General features: G+C 37.8%; 1 protein-coding gene across 1 annotated transcript; it reads left to right on the top strand.

Moving 5' to 3' along the window:
* Positions 1–4,587: 4,587 nt before the first annotated feature.
* Positions 4,588–6,321, top strand: LOC114281608 (uncharacterized). The gene is made up of 2 exons (XM_082872025.1): positions 4,588–5,166; positions 5,566–6,321. Exons 1-2 carry the CDS (start codon positions 4,588–4,590, stop codon positions 6,319–6,321), a joined length of 1,335 nt encoding a protein of 444 aa, XP_082728151.1.
* The last annotated feature ends 10,890 nt before the right edge of the window (positions 6,322–17,211 follow it).

The following is a 17,211-nucleotide window of genomic DNA, read 5'->3' on the forward strand; positions in this document are numbered from 1 at the left end:
AATTCATTAGTAATATTTTTGAAGTGTAATAATTATACTATCAAAGGATAGTTTTGAAAAGTTAATATTTTTAAAATGTAATAATTTTATACAAAAAAAAGTTAAATTTTTCAAAAGAGATTAATATTTTGGAATGGAGAGAATTATAATAATAAAAAAAAGGTCAACGAATTACGCAAAAAGAAACTAAGCCAAAATTTTCTTTCCTCTAAGCTTTTGGCACTTTATTTTTTAATAAAAAATCAAAAAATAAGCCAAACATATATATTTTTTTTCACTTAAATTTTAATTAAAAAATTATAAAATTCCTAAAATAATCTATTCTCAAACCAACCTGTGTTATGACTTGGTCAGTGTGTATTTTCATTTTTGTCCCTAGTTAATGATCTTTTTATTTTTTTTATTTGTTTTTAGTGCAATGCACATTTGTACTTTCAACCAAACTGAAAGTAGACTTCAAACGTAATGTTCAAATTACTCAGTTAAAATAATAGTGGTCAAAACAAACTTCAAATCAAATTTGAGGAATTAAAAATGTAATTTATTTATTCTTAGCAAATTATGGGTTACTTATATTTTTCACTCTTATAGTTTAATTTAAATTTCACTTTAATTCCTATTTTTTTAATTTGAACAATTTGATTCTTAATTTTGTCTATATGTACATCTTATAAAATTAACAAGTGTCTCAAAATTATTATTTAACCTCCAATTTGAGGAAAAAAACCAATTAAAAATACACTCAAAATGTAGGAATCAAATTAAAATAAGAGCAATGTTAGGAATTATGAAAAAAATACTTCATGAAGATTCTATACCTTTGGATTATACATGAGTAATGTTAGGGATCATGAAAAAATATCATAAAATGCTTTGTGAAGATTCTACACTCTTGAATTATACATGAGTAATGCTAGGGATCATGAAAAAAAAAAAAAAAATCATAAAATGCTTCATAAAGATTCTGCACCCTTGAATTATACATACAATGCTTGATCGGTGCCTAAATATTATACATTTAACCCGCTAATATACATTTTACTAGTCCATTTATTTGTATTATTTTATAGTTTTGTGTATTTTGTATATTTATGTATATTTTGAATGTTTGTATATAAATTATTATAAATAATATATTTTAATATTATAAAATAAAATAAATAATAATAATAATAAAAAAGTAAAAATCGTTTGGTGATTCACCCCACTGTTATCATCATATCCATCCGACATCATCATTATATACACAATAATAAAAAGAAAAGAAAAAGGAGAAAGAAAGTTGGACTGCCAAGTTTCATTTAATTCTTGTTTATTTTATTATTTGCTCTTTATTTGCAGGTCTATAAATTGAGGACCTCGGGTGAAGTATGGACACACAGGATACCGAGAGAGCTAAGAAAAAAAATTAGTGAGCGTGTGTAAAGTTTTTTTTTTTTTATTTTTTTTATTTTTATTTTTTTATTTTTAAGAGAGGTAGTTCCACAATTATGTGGAACTAATTTCCTAATCTTAGGGTTGATGAAACTCTAATCAAGTGATAGGGGTAATTTGTATTTAGTTTTGTAGAATTTTAATTGATTTGGGTGTTGTTGTATAACTTAGATTTTTTTGTAAATATTATTTTATCAAATTATGTGCTCACTGGTTATGAATACATGTTATATAAATATTTTTCATGCTTGTGTAATAAAATTGTTAGACAAGTCATATTTAGTAAGACAGGTCGTGCATCAACCTTAGTTTAGCGGTGACGATCCATACTAAGCCAAGATGATTCGTGACTTTTTGATTTTAAAACACTGTGCGGGAAATCCCACATCGGTCTGTGAGGGACTACTTTCCTACCTTATAAGCAGGCTGGCTCCTCTTACCTTGCATAGGCCTTTTCCCCCAGTGGGGAAGGAACAAAACCGTGCGGTCGGAATGCCAAAGCGGACAATATGTGCAAGGCACGGGGACCGGTGGCTTTATTTGGCGCCGTCTGTGGGAACTCCCTCCGGGGTGACCGGAGCCAGCGCGGCTGGGGGCTAATGTGCGGGAAATCCCACATCGGTCTGTGAGGGACTACTTTCCCACCTTATAAGCAGGCTGGCTCCTCTTACCTTGCATAGGCCTTTTCCCCCAGTGGGGGAGGAACAAAACCGTGCGGTCGGAATGCCAAAGCGGACAATATGTACAAGGCACGGCGACCGGTGGCTTTATTCACTGGGGGAAAAGGCCTATGCAAGGTAAGAGGAGCCAGCCTGCTTATAAGGTGGGAAAGTAGTCCCTCACAGACCGATGTGGGATTTCCCGCACAAACACAAATCTTTTAAAGTGATGTGTCCCGACCAAGACACATCATAGTACCCATTTCAATAATTTTTTACAATCTAAACAGAAACAACCCCTAATTATAAGATTCGTAGTGGGTTTCAAGCACTAAGGTTTTTCTTTTATTATTTTCCATTCTCCAGCTAGAAATCTTCACATTAAAGTCAAGTTTCATAATCTCTATGGTTCGACATTCGTTCTCAACTGCTATATTTTAGAGTAGTGGTTATTATTCGGTCTTAATTAATATATTTTGGTGTGCAAACGACCATATCAAATTTTGGCGCCGTTACCGGGAATTACTGGTAAATTGTTTAATTTAGAAATTTCAATTAGCTTGTCATATTTCTAACTTTTCTATCTATATAGTTTTTAATTGTTTATGTAGGTGAATTTAAAAAAATGAAAAAATAAAAATCTAAATTTGGTTTCTTTTGCAAAAAAATAAAAATAAAAATAATAATAAAAATAAAAATAAAAATTTGATACCGTGACACAGAAAGGAGATACCCATACTGAACTTATAATTTGTGGACTATTTACCTTTGTTGGACACTAGTAGATTAATTACCTCTGTTGGACATTTATTTTGTTTAATTTTATTTTTTTCTGTACATTTATTTTCTTTTTCAAGGAGGTCCTATACCTCTTTTTATTTTACTATACTTTAATTTATTTTATTTTGTTTTTTTAGCCTACTGCCTACTTGGTTGGTTTATGTGTGTTTTTGTACATTAATAAATAAATAAATGTAAGTGTGTTGTATGCATGGTCGTTGTTCTTATTATCCAAAATTAGTGTACGACCCTGATCTAGAGCGGACCCTTAGAAATCTTCGAAAATATAAACTGACTTTAGCAATGGCTGAAGCAATAGAAGATCAACCTAGACCACAGAAGGCGCACTTTACACCTATTGTCGATGTGTCAACATCTTGCATTCAATTGTCGACTATCGACATGACCCATTATGAGATTAGGCCCACCATCATTCAAATGCTTCCATCCTTTTATGGGCTTAGTAATGAGGATTCCAACAAGCATCTTAGTGACTTTTCAAAAACCTGTTCTACAGTGAAATTCCAAAATGTCACTGATGAAGTCCTTAGGTTGAGACTTTTTCCTTTTTCACTTAAGGACAAGGCCAAGCACTAGCTAAAATCCTTACCCGCAAACAGTATCACAACCTGGGGCCAAATGAGGTAAAAATTCTTGGACAATTTTTTTCCCATAGGAAAAAACCAATCAATTAAGGCGTGCCATCCACAATTTTTCTCAAATTGATGGTGAGCACTTCCATTAGACTTGGGAAAGGTTTCGGGATTTACTACATTAGTGTCCCCATCATGAGATCGCTCAATGGCAACTTGTTCACATCTTTTATTCTATTTTGACTGACTCATTTAAGCAAATGGTCGATTCAACTTGTGGAGGGATGTTTATGAATAGGAGTGACGTAGAGGCTTGGGAGTTGTTTGAAAATCTGAGTGAAAACTTTGTGCACCATGTGTCTGCCTCCCGGCATGAAAACCAACCAACCCCTAGTGGTACTAAGCGAAGTGGTTTATATGAGGTAAGACATAACATTGATATTGCTCATCGAGTCGAAATGTTGTCTAAAAAAATGGATCAACTGTTAGCAATAGGACACATTTCTCCGCAACTCACACAACCCCCTCACCAAGAGGCTTGCTCAATTTGTTTAATTCCCGTGCACTATGAGACCTAGTGTCCATCAACACCTCAATGTCCCAAGTCAGATTCGGAGCATGTCAATGCGGTCAACAGTTTCTCTAAACCGAGTAATGATCCATTCTCGAACACCTATAACTCGGGATGGAGAAACCATCCAAACTTTTCTTGGTGTTCACAATCACAAGGAAATTCCTATGTTACACCTCCAACAAGGCAGAGTTTTCAAAATTCTACTAATCCACCTTTACCGTCTTGTGTCTCAACAGTCATACCAATATCCTCCTAGGAAAAATTTACCTTTTTGAGGAAAATGTGTTACAACTTTTGCAGGCTACAAACCAGCTTGTCCATTATCATGGCCAGTCCATTGCAAAACTTGAGACCCAAATTGGCCAAACGGGTAACACATTGAGTAAGAAAGAGGAAGGACAATTTGCCTAGTCAGCTAGTCAAAAATCCAAAGGGGCAATATGGGATAGAATCATCTAATGGAAAGAACATAGAGCAAATTGAATTGGTCATGATTCTTAGGAGTGGTCTAGAAATACCAAACCGAACTACTGGGACAGTGAAAAACATGGGTGAGCGGAGTAGTCAAATTCCAAATCCACCAGAACAAAGTGATGAGACCGGAAACAATTGTCTTTCCCCGAGACCACCATGTGAGCTTACGACACCTTATGTGCCAAAAGCACTATTTCCCCAATGTTTAGACACCTCTTCTCCCTTCAGTAAGAAAAAGGCATCCACTGAAGCAATGATGAAGGTGTTCGAACAAGTGAAAATCAATCTCCCCCTATTGGAAGCCATTAGACAGGTACCCTCCTATGCCAAATTCCTCAAAGACTTGTGCACGCAAAAGTGTAAATCCAAGACCCATGTGACCCAAAAGATTCTACTCACTGAACAAGTGAGTTCCATTCTGACCAACAACACTACCCCTAAGCTTAAAGATCCAGGTGCACGTTCAATCTCTTGTATCATTGGTAATCATTTGATCGATAAAGCACTTTTTGACATAAGTGCTAGTGTTAATCTTTTTCTATATTCGGTGTATGAGGAATTTGGGCTTGGTGAGTTGAAACCCATATTAGTGACTCTTCAATTAGTTGATCGTTCCCTTAAAACTCCTTATGGCATATTTGAGGATGTCCCGGTTAAGGTCGATATGTTCTAATTTCTTGTTGATTTTATTGTCCTTGACATGGAACCTGTTATACTTAATAAGAAGCAAATCCCAGTCATCTTAGGGCGACCTTTCTTAGCCAAAGCCAATGCATGCATCAATTGTAAAATAGGGGTGATGGAAGTATCATTTGGAAACAAGCAAGTCAAAATGAATGTGTTTTATGCATCCCAACATCCATCTAATGAGGAAGAATGTTATACAGTTGATGTGGTTGATCAGTTGGTTGAAGACATTATTCCGTTTATCATCTCAATGGATCCTTTATAGGCATGTCTCACTCATTTCTGGTTTGAAAACTATGATATTGACAAATCCATTGCGGAGGTCAATGCTTTGCTTGATTCGCACCTGAACTTTTAACCATAGGAACCCCGATTTGAGCCTCCACCTGCCCTCTCTAGTGAGCCAGCATTACCTTCCATTGAGTCACCACCAAAACTTGAGTTGAATCCCCTTCCAGCTTCACTTAAATGCTCTTTCTTGGGGGTTGATAACACTCTTTCTATGATTATTGCATCTAACCTGTCTAGAGAGCAAGAGTGTTCCCTTTTAAGTGTGTTCATAGAGCATAAGAGTTCCATAGGGTGGCCAGCGGCTGATTTGAAGGGAATTGATCCCTCTGTTTGCATGCATAGCATTTATCTTGAAGAGAATGCAAAACCTACACGTGAGATGCAACGAAGATTGAATCCCAACATGAAAAAAGTAGTGAAAAAGGAAGTGGTGAAAACTTTAGATGCGGGTATCATTAACCCCATCTTTGATAGCAAGTGGGTAAGTCCCACACAGGTTGTACCCAAGGAGTCAAGAATTACAGTGGTTGAAAATGAGAACGGCGAGCTAATTCCTACACGTACCGCTACTGGGTGGCCCGTCTATATTGACTATAAGAAACTTAACTCCATGACTAGGAATGATCACTTTCCATTACCCTTTATTGATCAAATCCTAGAGCGGTTAGCGGGTCAGAGTTTTTATAGTTTCCTAGATGGCTATTCTGGATACAATCAAGGGCCACTCTTTCCTGATGACCAAGAGAAAACAATTTTTACTTGCCCTTTCGGTACATTTGCTTACCTGCGTATGCCATTTAGGTTGTGTAATGCATCAGTGACCTTTTAAAGATGCATGATGGCTATTTTTTCTAACATGGTAAAAAAATTTCTTCAGGTTTTCGTGGATGACTTCTCGGTTTTTGGCCTATCTTTTGAGGAGTGTCTCCAAAATTTAACCAAGGTTCTTAAGCGTTGCATAGAAACCAACCTTGTCCTGAGTTAGGAGAAGAGCCATTTTATGGTTCAAGAGGGTATCATGTTACATCACATTGTGTCGAAGCTACGAATCTGATAATTGGGGGTTGTTCGTATTTATATTGTAGAAATCATTGAAATGGGTACTATGATGTGTCTTGGTCGGGACACATCACTTAAAAAGATTTGTGTTTTAAAATCAGAAAGCCACGAATCATCTTCGCTTAGCATGGATCGTCACTGCTAAACTAAGGTTGATGCAAGACCTGCCTTATTAGGTATGACTCGTCTAATAATTTTATCACACAAGCATGAAAATCATTTGTATAACATGTATTCATAACCAGTGAACGCATAATTTGATAAAACAATATTTGCATAAAAATTTGAGTTATAAAACAGTATCCAAATCAATTAAAATTCTATAAAACTAAATACAAACTACCCCAATCACTTGATTAGAGTTTCATCTTAACCCTAAGATTAGGAAATTAGTTTCACATAATTGTGGAACTATCACTCTACAAAAGAAACACTCAACACTTTCTCACTAATTTTTCTTCCCAGCTCTCTTGGTGTCCTCTCCTGCTCTGTGTGCCCATGCCTCACCTGAGCTCCTCAATTTATAGAGTTGCAAAACAAGAGCAAATAATAAAATAAACAATAATTAAATGAAAGTTGGTAGACCAACTTTCTTTCTTCTTTTTCTTTTCCTTTTATTATTATGTATATAACGATGATGTTGGATGGATATGATGAGAATGGTGGGGTGAATCACCGAAAGATTTTTATTTTATTATTACTATTATTATTTTATAATATTAAAATATATTATTCATAACAATTTATGTACAAACATTCAAAATATGTATAAATACACAAAATCACACAAAACTATAAAATAATACAAATAAATGGACTAATAAAGTGTCTATCAGTGGGTTAAATGTGTAACATTTTATTTAGGCACCGATCACACCCCCCCCCCCCAACTTACACTTTGCTAGTCCTCCAGCAAAACAAAACTAAAAGGAAATAAAATGAAATCTATTTAAGCCAATTTCACAGGGAACACGATTGCATTTAATGTATGCAACTAGCCTTTGAAACCCTACGTTACTCCTAGTGGACAAGTTGTAGTCTCGTGAGAGTTTATAGTGAATATACCTACAAAATTCAAATTATTATTATTATTTTAAAAAAAAATTGAGCTAAAAGAATATCTTCTATCCAATAGCTAGAAGTCTTGAAAATCGTAATTTTCCTACATTAGAAAAATAATCAGTCAAAGTACAAAACATTAGCAATCATTAGTAATATCACATTTATTTCTAAACTTGGTGTGTGTGAGTTTGTTATTTTTTCTTTTTTTTAATGACACAAATATATCCTTAATATCAAACAAAATACAACCCCAAAATTTCCATTAGAAGCATGCTTTGACTCAATTCTCTCCAGTTTACTCTCAATAAATGAAGCACTTTGGAATGGATTAGGTCACTAGTGTATGTATGTGAGAAAAGACTTATGTTTAACAAGGCAAAAATTTCTCACATTTAGCAATGAAAAACACTGTATAGAAAGAAAAGTATATAGTCTCATGATATGAATGCCAAAAACAATGAAATTATGCTAAGTTGTCATTTGAAAAATCATGCTAGTCCCAAGATCAAATAGGACTTGATTTTTTGTTGTAATGTTGGGTCAAAGGGATTTATTTATAGAATTGGGTAAGGGTGAAAAACAAGTGTCCAAGAAATGAATTAAACATATGTAACATATATGGAGCACTACTTCACTAACCCGCCCTTTTAACTCCTTTCTTTCATGTGATTTGCAACCAATTTTTAAACACTCTCCATGATATATATATATATATATATATATTTTTTTTTTTCATTTTTCAATCATGGAGGTAACACACACACACACACACACACACACACACATATATATATATATATTATTTTTATTTTTACAGTTTCTTGTTCCATTCACAAGATAGCTTCTCCCAATATAACAGATGAAATTCATTCTTGAGACACTGGAAGAAATGGCTAAATGAATAAAAAAATTTTCTGTATAGGCTCAATGGGGTAACAAGTGGTAATTGAAACAAGAAATATAATAATAATAATAATAATAATAATAATAATAATAATAATAATAATAATAATAATAATAATAAGGCTCAAACAAAGAAAGATGACTTAAAATCATTTCTCAAAATGTAGTATGATCCATATATTACAATGACAAAATGGCATAAAAATGATGATTTCAATGTTTTTGACCAATTGAAAGAATAATGAGACTTAACAACAACATAATGAGTTGTCAAAGAAAATTAAGAACAAATATGAAATTACCCTCCAAAAAGAATGATAGGCTTAAAATCTCACACGGGTTATAGTCTCCGCATCAGACATCAAGATTTTCAAAGGTTGTGATCCCAAATCAGTCAATGAATAACTGTGTAGTAACATGCATGTGATAAGACTGAGTATGAAATAAATGAGTATTATAATGAGAAATAGTGTAATGGACTAAGACAAAATTATAATTCTAATGTAACAAAATTACAACTAAATTAATAATCTCTAGCACAGAATGAGAAAGAAACAATACAATCATTGCTCCAATTTTTTTTTTTTTTTTTTTTTTTTTTTTTTTTTTTTTTTTTTTGTAAAAGAAAACAAAATTTTTTTTATACACACAAGAAAAATAACAAATTTTTTTTTTATAAATAAAAACACATAAAAAAAATACATAAATTGCAAAAGAAATGGTCTTTTAGAGTCAGATACCAAGGCTTACTGTGATAAAGTACTTCAATGAAAATTGTCAATTGCATCCTTACCATAATACATCTCAAAACAAAATTACTTTTGCTTTACTCAGCTGTTCCCAGAGTAAAGTTTGTTCAGATTTTTCATGATATAGGTACTTATATAATTTTACCTGGAAAAAGATTAAAAACAAAACACAAATATACAATTCAAAAAAATAAAAATAAAAATAAAAATTTACATACCATTTTTTTTTTTTAAAACAAGCAACCCTTAATAGTGTCTACTGTAAACAGGAACACTAAGAGTGATTTGACAACAATGGCACGTTCCGTTATTCCTAATCCAATTTCCCACGATATTTCTAACCTTGTAGCTTAACAGTAGATCAGAAGTGAACGTCTCAAAGCCATATTCACAGGTTTTACTCTGCCCCATTTTAATCCATTCATTGATTTCTTTTGAAATTGGATTCGTTTGGTCATGTGGAATTCTACCTTGCAAACAATAATATATTCTCTTTGCTCTCCTCTTCTTGGACAGAGAACTTTTCCCATGAAGAGACCTGGCTTTTGACTCTTGGATTTTCAGGGTCCTCACCTCAGTAGCCTTTACTAAAATTAGTGTTTGTGAATGCCATAAGGAAACGAACAAAAAATACACATTCCAAAAACTAGCAATCGACCATCAATGTGAACCATGATTATTTTCTAACCGACTCTCTATCAAGTTTTTTAATGTCAATTTCTGACCACATTGCCAACTTAGTATTCAACTGGAGAGCACTAGCGGAATAGATGGTGCCTGAATGACCTGCAACAGAAAGAAGAGATTCCGGCGGTGGTTCGTCCATTTGGGGGCACTCCGATGATCAAGTCAGTTATCTCTCAAAGATAGCAAAAGTGCTTAATTCACTTATTCAGAATACAAAAAACGCACCTTAGACGCATGGGGGTGCCTCTTCTTTATAGCCAACATAGTCCTAGTCCCAATAGAAGCCTAGCTCTATTGGATTTAGGATTATTGCTAATCTTGGACTCTCAGTAGGATTGGGATAAACTCTCTAAGAGTCTTATCCTTATCCAAACTGAAGTCCCATTCAATCCAGGACTCTTGTCCTTTATCCGTTTATCCCGGACTCTAATATCTTCGGAGATAACCTCGGCCTAACCGAGATCACCTCGGCGTCATGACCAGGACACGTGGCACCTCAGCTAATACTCCGGCGTTACCTTGGCCACGTGTTGGCACTCAGAAAATATGTCCCCACAATTGCCCCTAGGTTCTATTACCTCGGCATCCTGAGGTGATGGAACCTATATCGTCATATCGTATAGCATGTCAGTTATCTTGCTCTATCATCCATTACCGAGGTCATAGTACGTCGGCTTCATATGACCAGGTCCTGTAGTCTGTCTCATCAAGGTTTTTAGAACCAACAACCTAGTTTATTCGAGTTATTTAGCTGAGATCTCCCTACTAGCCGGGGTCATTGCTTTATTAAACCAAGAACTCCAAGAGTTTTATCACGCGTATGAGCTGTCACGCACAACATTTCAACCGTTTCTTCCACGCGTCTGTCCCCCATTGGACCGTGTCCAATACGCGCTATTTAAGTCGCCTTGCGCCTGCGTGCGCCGTCTGACAAATACGTCGTTCTAGGCTCATCAATTTCATTTTATCACCTTTTCGTGTTTTTGACAAAACTAGCACCCTTTCTCTTCGTCTTTTCACTTTACATCATTGTCTTCGTGCAAAAACTCTCTCCCTCTTTATTCTCCTAAATCCTCCATTGCTGTTTTCGCGAAGCTTTCTGCAACCAGTCTCACTTTCTCGTCCGCTGAGGCTTCTGCTGCACTTCCTTGCTTCTGGCTATCGTCTGATCCCAGCAAACTTTACTTCGGCTTAATTTTTCTTGGGTGAGTCACTGTTCTTTTTTATTTCAATTCCTCATTTCTCTTCAAAAAGCTTTTATTATTCGTTGCCATTGCTGTTTTGCTTAAGTTCTTGATTTATGAATCACGTATCTGAGCATGCTTATTTTACGATTTTGTTTCTGCCCAACTCGTGTCTTGAATACACACACACTGTTCACAAATTTGTTCACTTTTGCCACTGTTCTTGGCCTCGCACCTTTATGCACACTTTGTCACAATGTTCTTGATAGTTCATCATTGTTCTTGATTCTGAAACATGTTCTTGTTTTCTGTTTTCTGTGTCTTTTCTAGATTCGTGCCTTCAATTTTCGTTTCCATAGATCTAGGTTTGGGATTTACTTGTAGAACCCACAATTTTTTAGGAAAAACTGAAGCGAATTCCCCTTAAAATCCCCAAAAATTCTTACCCTAGCTCGCATTTAGGTTTTAGCTGAGGTCCTTCTAAATCGTCACAAAACACTTCTTTTTGAAATCCTACACCTTCCACTCAAGCCGACATCATGGGTATGTAGAAGCATAGGGTAGATACCCCGACTAAGTTAGAGTACTTTAGGCAGGAGTTTTCCATTCCTGCCGACGTCCACTTCAGGTTAGCAGGGGAGGAGGATTCCATTATGCCCGACGTGAACCTCATGCCTTTCCCAGTAGTGGCCTTTATCGAGTGTGGACTTAGGTTTCCACTTGACACCCTTTTCCGAGAAGTCCTCCACTACTACAAATTGAACCCAATGCAACTTGCCATCAACTCTTATTGAGTTATTAATGGCATAATCGCCTTAGCCAAGAAAGAAGATACTAGGGTTACCGTTGCCAACATCTAGTACTGCTACACTATGTGTCGCCTAAAATCGGAAAAAGGCCACATCTATTACCTCAAGCCGAGGTCCACGGAGTACAAGCCTATTGTTGACCTCCTAGACTGAAACAAGGGTGCTGGAGATGATTACTTCATCGTCTCGGGCAACTGGGAGTTTCAATCAAACGATGACCTCCACCTTTATCCCCTAAGCCGAACAGTTTTCAGGGAAGGAGATGGTAAGAGCTAAGTGTCACCTTTCCTTGTTTTTTTTTTTCCAAGTTTTCAATACTTTGTTCTAGCGTCTGTGCTCTTCTTTTTAACTACCAAAGGGCTTTTGCAAGTCCTTCTTCCCTGGCAAGGACTTAAAGAAGCTTCTGGATTTGCCAGTTCACAAGCGGAGAGCCCCTTTGCTACTTAACTTCATTCCCACTTACAAGTCGGTTCTTCCCGATGTTCCAAAAAAGAAGAAGAGTCAGTCTCTTCCGTCCGCCACTACTCCTCCCACATCTTCATCATCTCGGCTAGATTAGGGGTCAACCTCTGATCCAGCAGAGCAACTATCTACCTCGGCTCCACAGCTAATCCCATCATCTCAATGCCGTCGATGACACCGAACTATTTTCGCTGCTGAGATGGGCCGCAAGAAAGTAGTCACTGAAGATCTCTTGGCCGACATCCTTACCATTGTTGACGCTCAACCAGCACCATCTCAGTCGAGCCGAAACAAAAAAGACTGAAGAAGGCTCAGCCAAAAGCAACGGTGACTCAGATTGACACTAAGGACACCTTGCCAATTTCAAAATTGACTGAAAGCAAGAATACCCCCTTCGTCCTCGAGAAGAGGCCTGCCGAGGTCGAACCATCCCAATCAACTCGATCGAAGAGGCCGAGGTCCGAATCGGTAACAGCTTTGCGCTCCATGAAGTTTGACTCCCCTTGGTCCCCCCCAATTACACTGGAGGATAGGTTGGTTAGATCTAGCGATAGTACCGATGACGTTAACGTCAACGTTGCCCTTACTACAGCTTTGCTCCTTCCTGGAGATCTCGATCGCAACGCCGAGATGAGCCAGTATGAAAACTTCGCCTTGATGTTGCAACACTCCGTTCAAGTAAGTCCCTTCACTTGCTAATTTTCTTTCTCTATTTTTCCATACTTAAGAGAATTTTCTACTAACTTTTGTTCTATTCATTTTCTCTTAGGTGATCCAGCACGCCCACTCCTTCTATATGCAATCTTTTGAAATAAGGAAGGAGTTGGCCGACAAGATCAGTAAGGTTGGTGGTATACAGAAGGCTATCAAAAGGGCCGGGGCAAAAATGAAGACCTTGTCAGATCAGGCTGCGGTAGCCATTAAAGCCAAAGACGTGGCCAAGGAAAAAACAGATGCTGTAGAGGCCATTAAGAAGGTTCTTGAGGCCGAAAAGAAAGAGACCGAAGAAAAGATGGCCGAGGCCCAAAGAGAACTCCAAGATGCCTTAGCCACAAAGGAGGCCGATATCAAGGCCGCCGATGAGAGGGCATATGCAGAGGGGGCGGTCAACGTCAAGGAGGACTACAAAAAACAAGTGAAGCAGGCATGCAACAAGGGTTTCACCTTTGGTTGGATGGCTGCTCTAAAAAAGCTTGACGTCCCTGAGGACTCCCCCCTCAAGAATGCCGACGTCCTACCCCTGCCATTCCCCCCTACTCCAAGCCAATCCAAAGACGATTTTGAGTCTGAGGAGGAAGCTTTGGTGAGGAAATCGAAGGAAGCTGCTGGGGCCAAGTCCCCTGCTCCAAATGAGCAAGTCCTAGACTTGACTCAAGACGAGGAGGGTGAGGTCCCCAAAAATGACAGTCTTGAGAAGACAACATCGGACGTGCCCATTGTCGACAAGAGCATCGACTAGACTCTCAAAGAGATCGATGTTGAGCTCGCTGCTGAGAAAGACGCTGAGAATAATTCTCAAATATCTTCGGAGCCCCATCCTACTGCTGATGCCCAATAGTCTTGGCTTTTTGCTTTGTACGTAGTACTTTGTCTTTTCTCTTTGAATCAATGTAAGCTTGGATCTGGCCGAAGTGCCACTTTTGTAATTTCTGAACAACTACTCTTTTGGTAGGCCGAAGTGCCCTCTTCATTTTGAACTGAATCTTCTGAATTCAAGTTCAATTTCCTTTGTATGACTCTTGTATGATTCTGTACTTAGAATAATTTTGCATGCTTTCAAGCATACACCATTATCCGTGCAATTTCCTCAGGGTCATATACCTCAGTTATACAAACCAATGGTTTACCTCGCAAGTACATAAGTACTTCTTTTAATACAACCTTGGTCTTAACTTGTAAATTTTTCTAAAAAAAATCTCAACAAGTGTTTAGACCAATTTCTTTTAGTCATAACCTCGGTTTAATTTCAACTTGTAAATTTTTCACAAATTTCAACAAGTGTTAAACATAACCTCAGTTTAACTTCAACTAGTAAACTTAAGTTTCAACAAGTGTTAAACATGACCTCAGTTTAACTTCAACTTGTAAACTTAAAATTTCAACAAGCGTTAAACATGACCTCGGTTTAACTTCAACTTGTAAACAAGCGTTAAACGTGACCTCGGTTTAACTTCAACTTGTAAACAAGCGTTAAACGTGACCTCGGTTTAACTTCAACTTGTAAACTTAAGTTTCAACAAGCGTTAAACATGACCTCAGTTTAACTTCAACTTGTAAACTTAAATTTCAACAAGCGTTAAACTAATTTTAGTTTGTAAATTCTACCTTTCCAGGAACCATTTCCCAACTCTCTGCCCCCTAATGTGAGCTTAAGTTCCACTTGGGTTCTCATTATGCATATATTCCAGAGACATCGTCAAGTATCTTATCAGTCACAAGTGAAAAAAAATAAAGCTAAAACTTTATTATTACTTCGGCTAATAACAAAGAACAAGAAAGTCTAATGATAAAAAAATTTCAGATTGTAAGTATTCCAGGGTCTTGGTAGCTCTTTGCCTTTGCAATCCTCAAGTTGATATGCCCCGTTGCCCAAGACCGAGATGATTCTATAGGGTCCTTCCCAATTTGAGCCAAGCTTGCCTTCTCTAGGATCCTTCTTGTTGCCAACGACCTTTCTCAGGACGAGGTCATCAACTTGGAACTCTCGCGGGCTCACCTTCTTATTATAAGCCCTGGCAAGTTGCTGCTGGTATGCCCCCAGTTGAATTACTGCTTTCTCTCTTCTCTCTTCTAGAAGATCCAGATCTCGGGCTAAAAATACATCATTAGTTCTATTCTCCACTGCCTGGGTTCTGATCCCTAGGATGCCGACCTCCAGTGGAATGACTGCTTCTGTGCCATAAGCCATGGCAAACGGAGATTCCCTCGTTGATAGTCTCGGCGTAGTCCGATATGCCCAGAGTACACTGGGTAATTCATCTACCCACTTTCCCTTTGCTGCTTGCAGCCTTTTCTTTATCACATCCAAGATAACTTTGTTGGACGCTTCTGCTTGTCCATTGCTTTGAGGAAAACTTAGGGTTGAAAAGTAATTCTTGATTTTGAATTTTGTACAGAAGCTTTTGATTAGCTTACTGTCAAATTGTGTTCCATTGTCTGCAACTATTGCTCTTAGAATCTCAAACCTGGTAATGATGTTCTTCTAGATGAAGTTCTTCACATCAATGTCTCGAATCTTGGCAAGGGGTTCAGCTTCTACCCCCTTGGTGAAATAATCTGTTGCCACTAGTAAGTACTTCCTTCGTCCAGTTGCTTGAGGTAGTTTTCCGACAAGGTCCATGCCCCATTGGACAAATGGCTAAGGACTGGATACTGGGTTTAAGTAGGCTGCTGGTTGATGTATCAAAGGTGAAAACCTTTGGCACTTCTCATACTTCTTCATATAAGCTTCGGCATCTTTCTGCATATAGGGCCACCAGTGCCCCTAAGTAATTGCCTTGTGGGCTAGTGACCTGCCCCCAGCGTGGCTTCCACATATTCCTTCATGTATCTCGTACAGAAAATCTTCAACCTGTGCTGGATGCATACACCTCATAAGGGGTCCAGTAAATGATCTTCTGTAGAGGTGTCCTTCTGGGGTCAAACTGAATCTTGCCAACTTCAGTCTGATCTTGTGTGCTTCTTTTCGGTCATCGGGCAGCTTCCCGTCTTTAAAGAATGCTATTATTGCATCTATCTAACTTGGTCCCATCTCCACACACATTGCTTCGCGCTCTGTGTTCAGTGGTTCTATGCTTAGACCGGGCAAGTAGTCAACCATTATCGCTCTTGCCTTTCCAGGTTATATTGCACTAGCCAGGTTGGCCAGGGCATCAGCGTGAATATTATCATCTTGGCTAACCTGCTGTAGTCGGCAATTCTAAAACAAGGCCACCAATCTGACGACCTCCTTTATATAGGCCGACATCCTTTCGTCTCGGGCTGTGAACTCGCCTGTTGTCTGGTTGACTATAAGCTGAGAGTCACAAAAGACTATCACCTCATCTGCTTCTACTGCTATTGCCAGTTTCAGTCCTGCAATCAGTGTTTTATACTTTGCTTCATTGTTTGAGGCCTTGAAATCCAAACAAATGGATTGTTCTAGTATCTGTCTATCTGGAGATACCAGTATTACTCTTGCCCTCGCTCCTTGTCGGTTTGAACTCCTATCTACAAACAATCGAAAAGAGTCACCAATGTAAATGTTGCAGGGCCTGAGTTTTTCTTCCTTCCTTTGTTTCGTTGCCCTCGGCTGGGCTCCTCTTTGTTCACTTGGACATCGTTCACCTCGGCTCAACGGTGCCTGATGTACGATGGCTCCTAGTGTGAACTCGGCCACGAAGTCAGCCAAAACTTGGCCTTTGATTGCTGTTCTAGGTCTATATTCCAGATCATATTGGCCCAAGGCCACTGCCCATCTGGCTATTATGCCTGTTAGATCTCCCTGCTGCAACAGGGACTTCAAAGGATGTTCAGTTAACACCACAATTTTGTGGGCTTGAAAGTAATGGTTCAGCTTCTTTGAAGCCATTACTAAAGCCAGTGTTAACTTCTCCAAGCGTAAATACCTGGTTTCTGCATCATCCAGGGTTTTGCTTACGTAGTAAACAACCCTTTGTTTCACTTTTTCTTCTCGGATTACCACTGCACTTACCACATGTTCCGAAACTGCTAAGTACAAGAATAGTTTCTCTCTAGGTTCTGGATTTGAGAGAACTAGAGCCGTGGTCAAATACTTCTTCAAGTCGGTCAAGAAGACTTCACA

This window comes from Camellia sinensis, chromosome 5 (assembly GCF_055761805.1).
Source record: "Camellia sinensis isolate YWXY chromosome 5, ASM5576180v1, whole genome shotgun sequence".
NCBI lineage: Eukaryota > Viridiplantae > Streptophyta > Magnoliopsida > Ericales > Theaceae > Camellia > Camellia sinensis.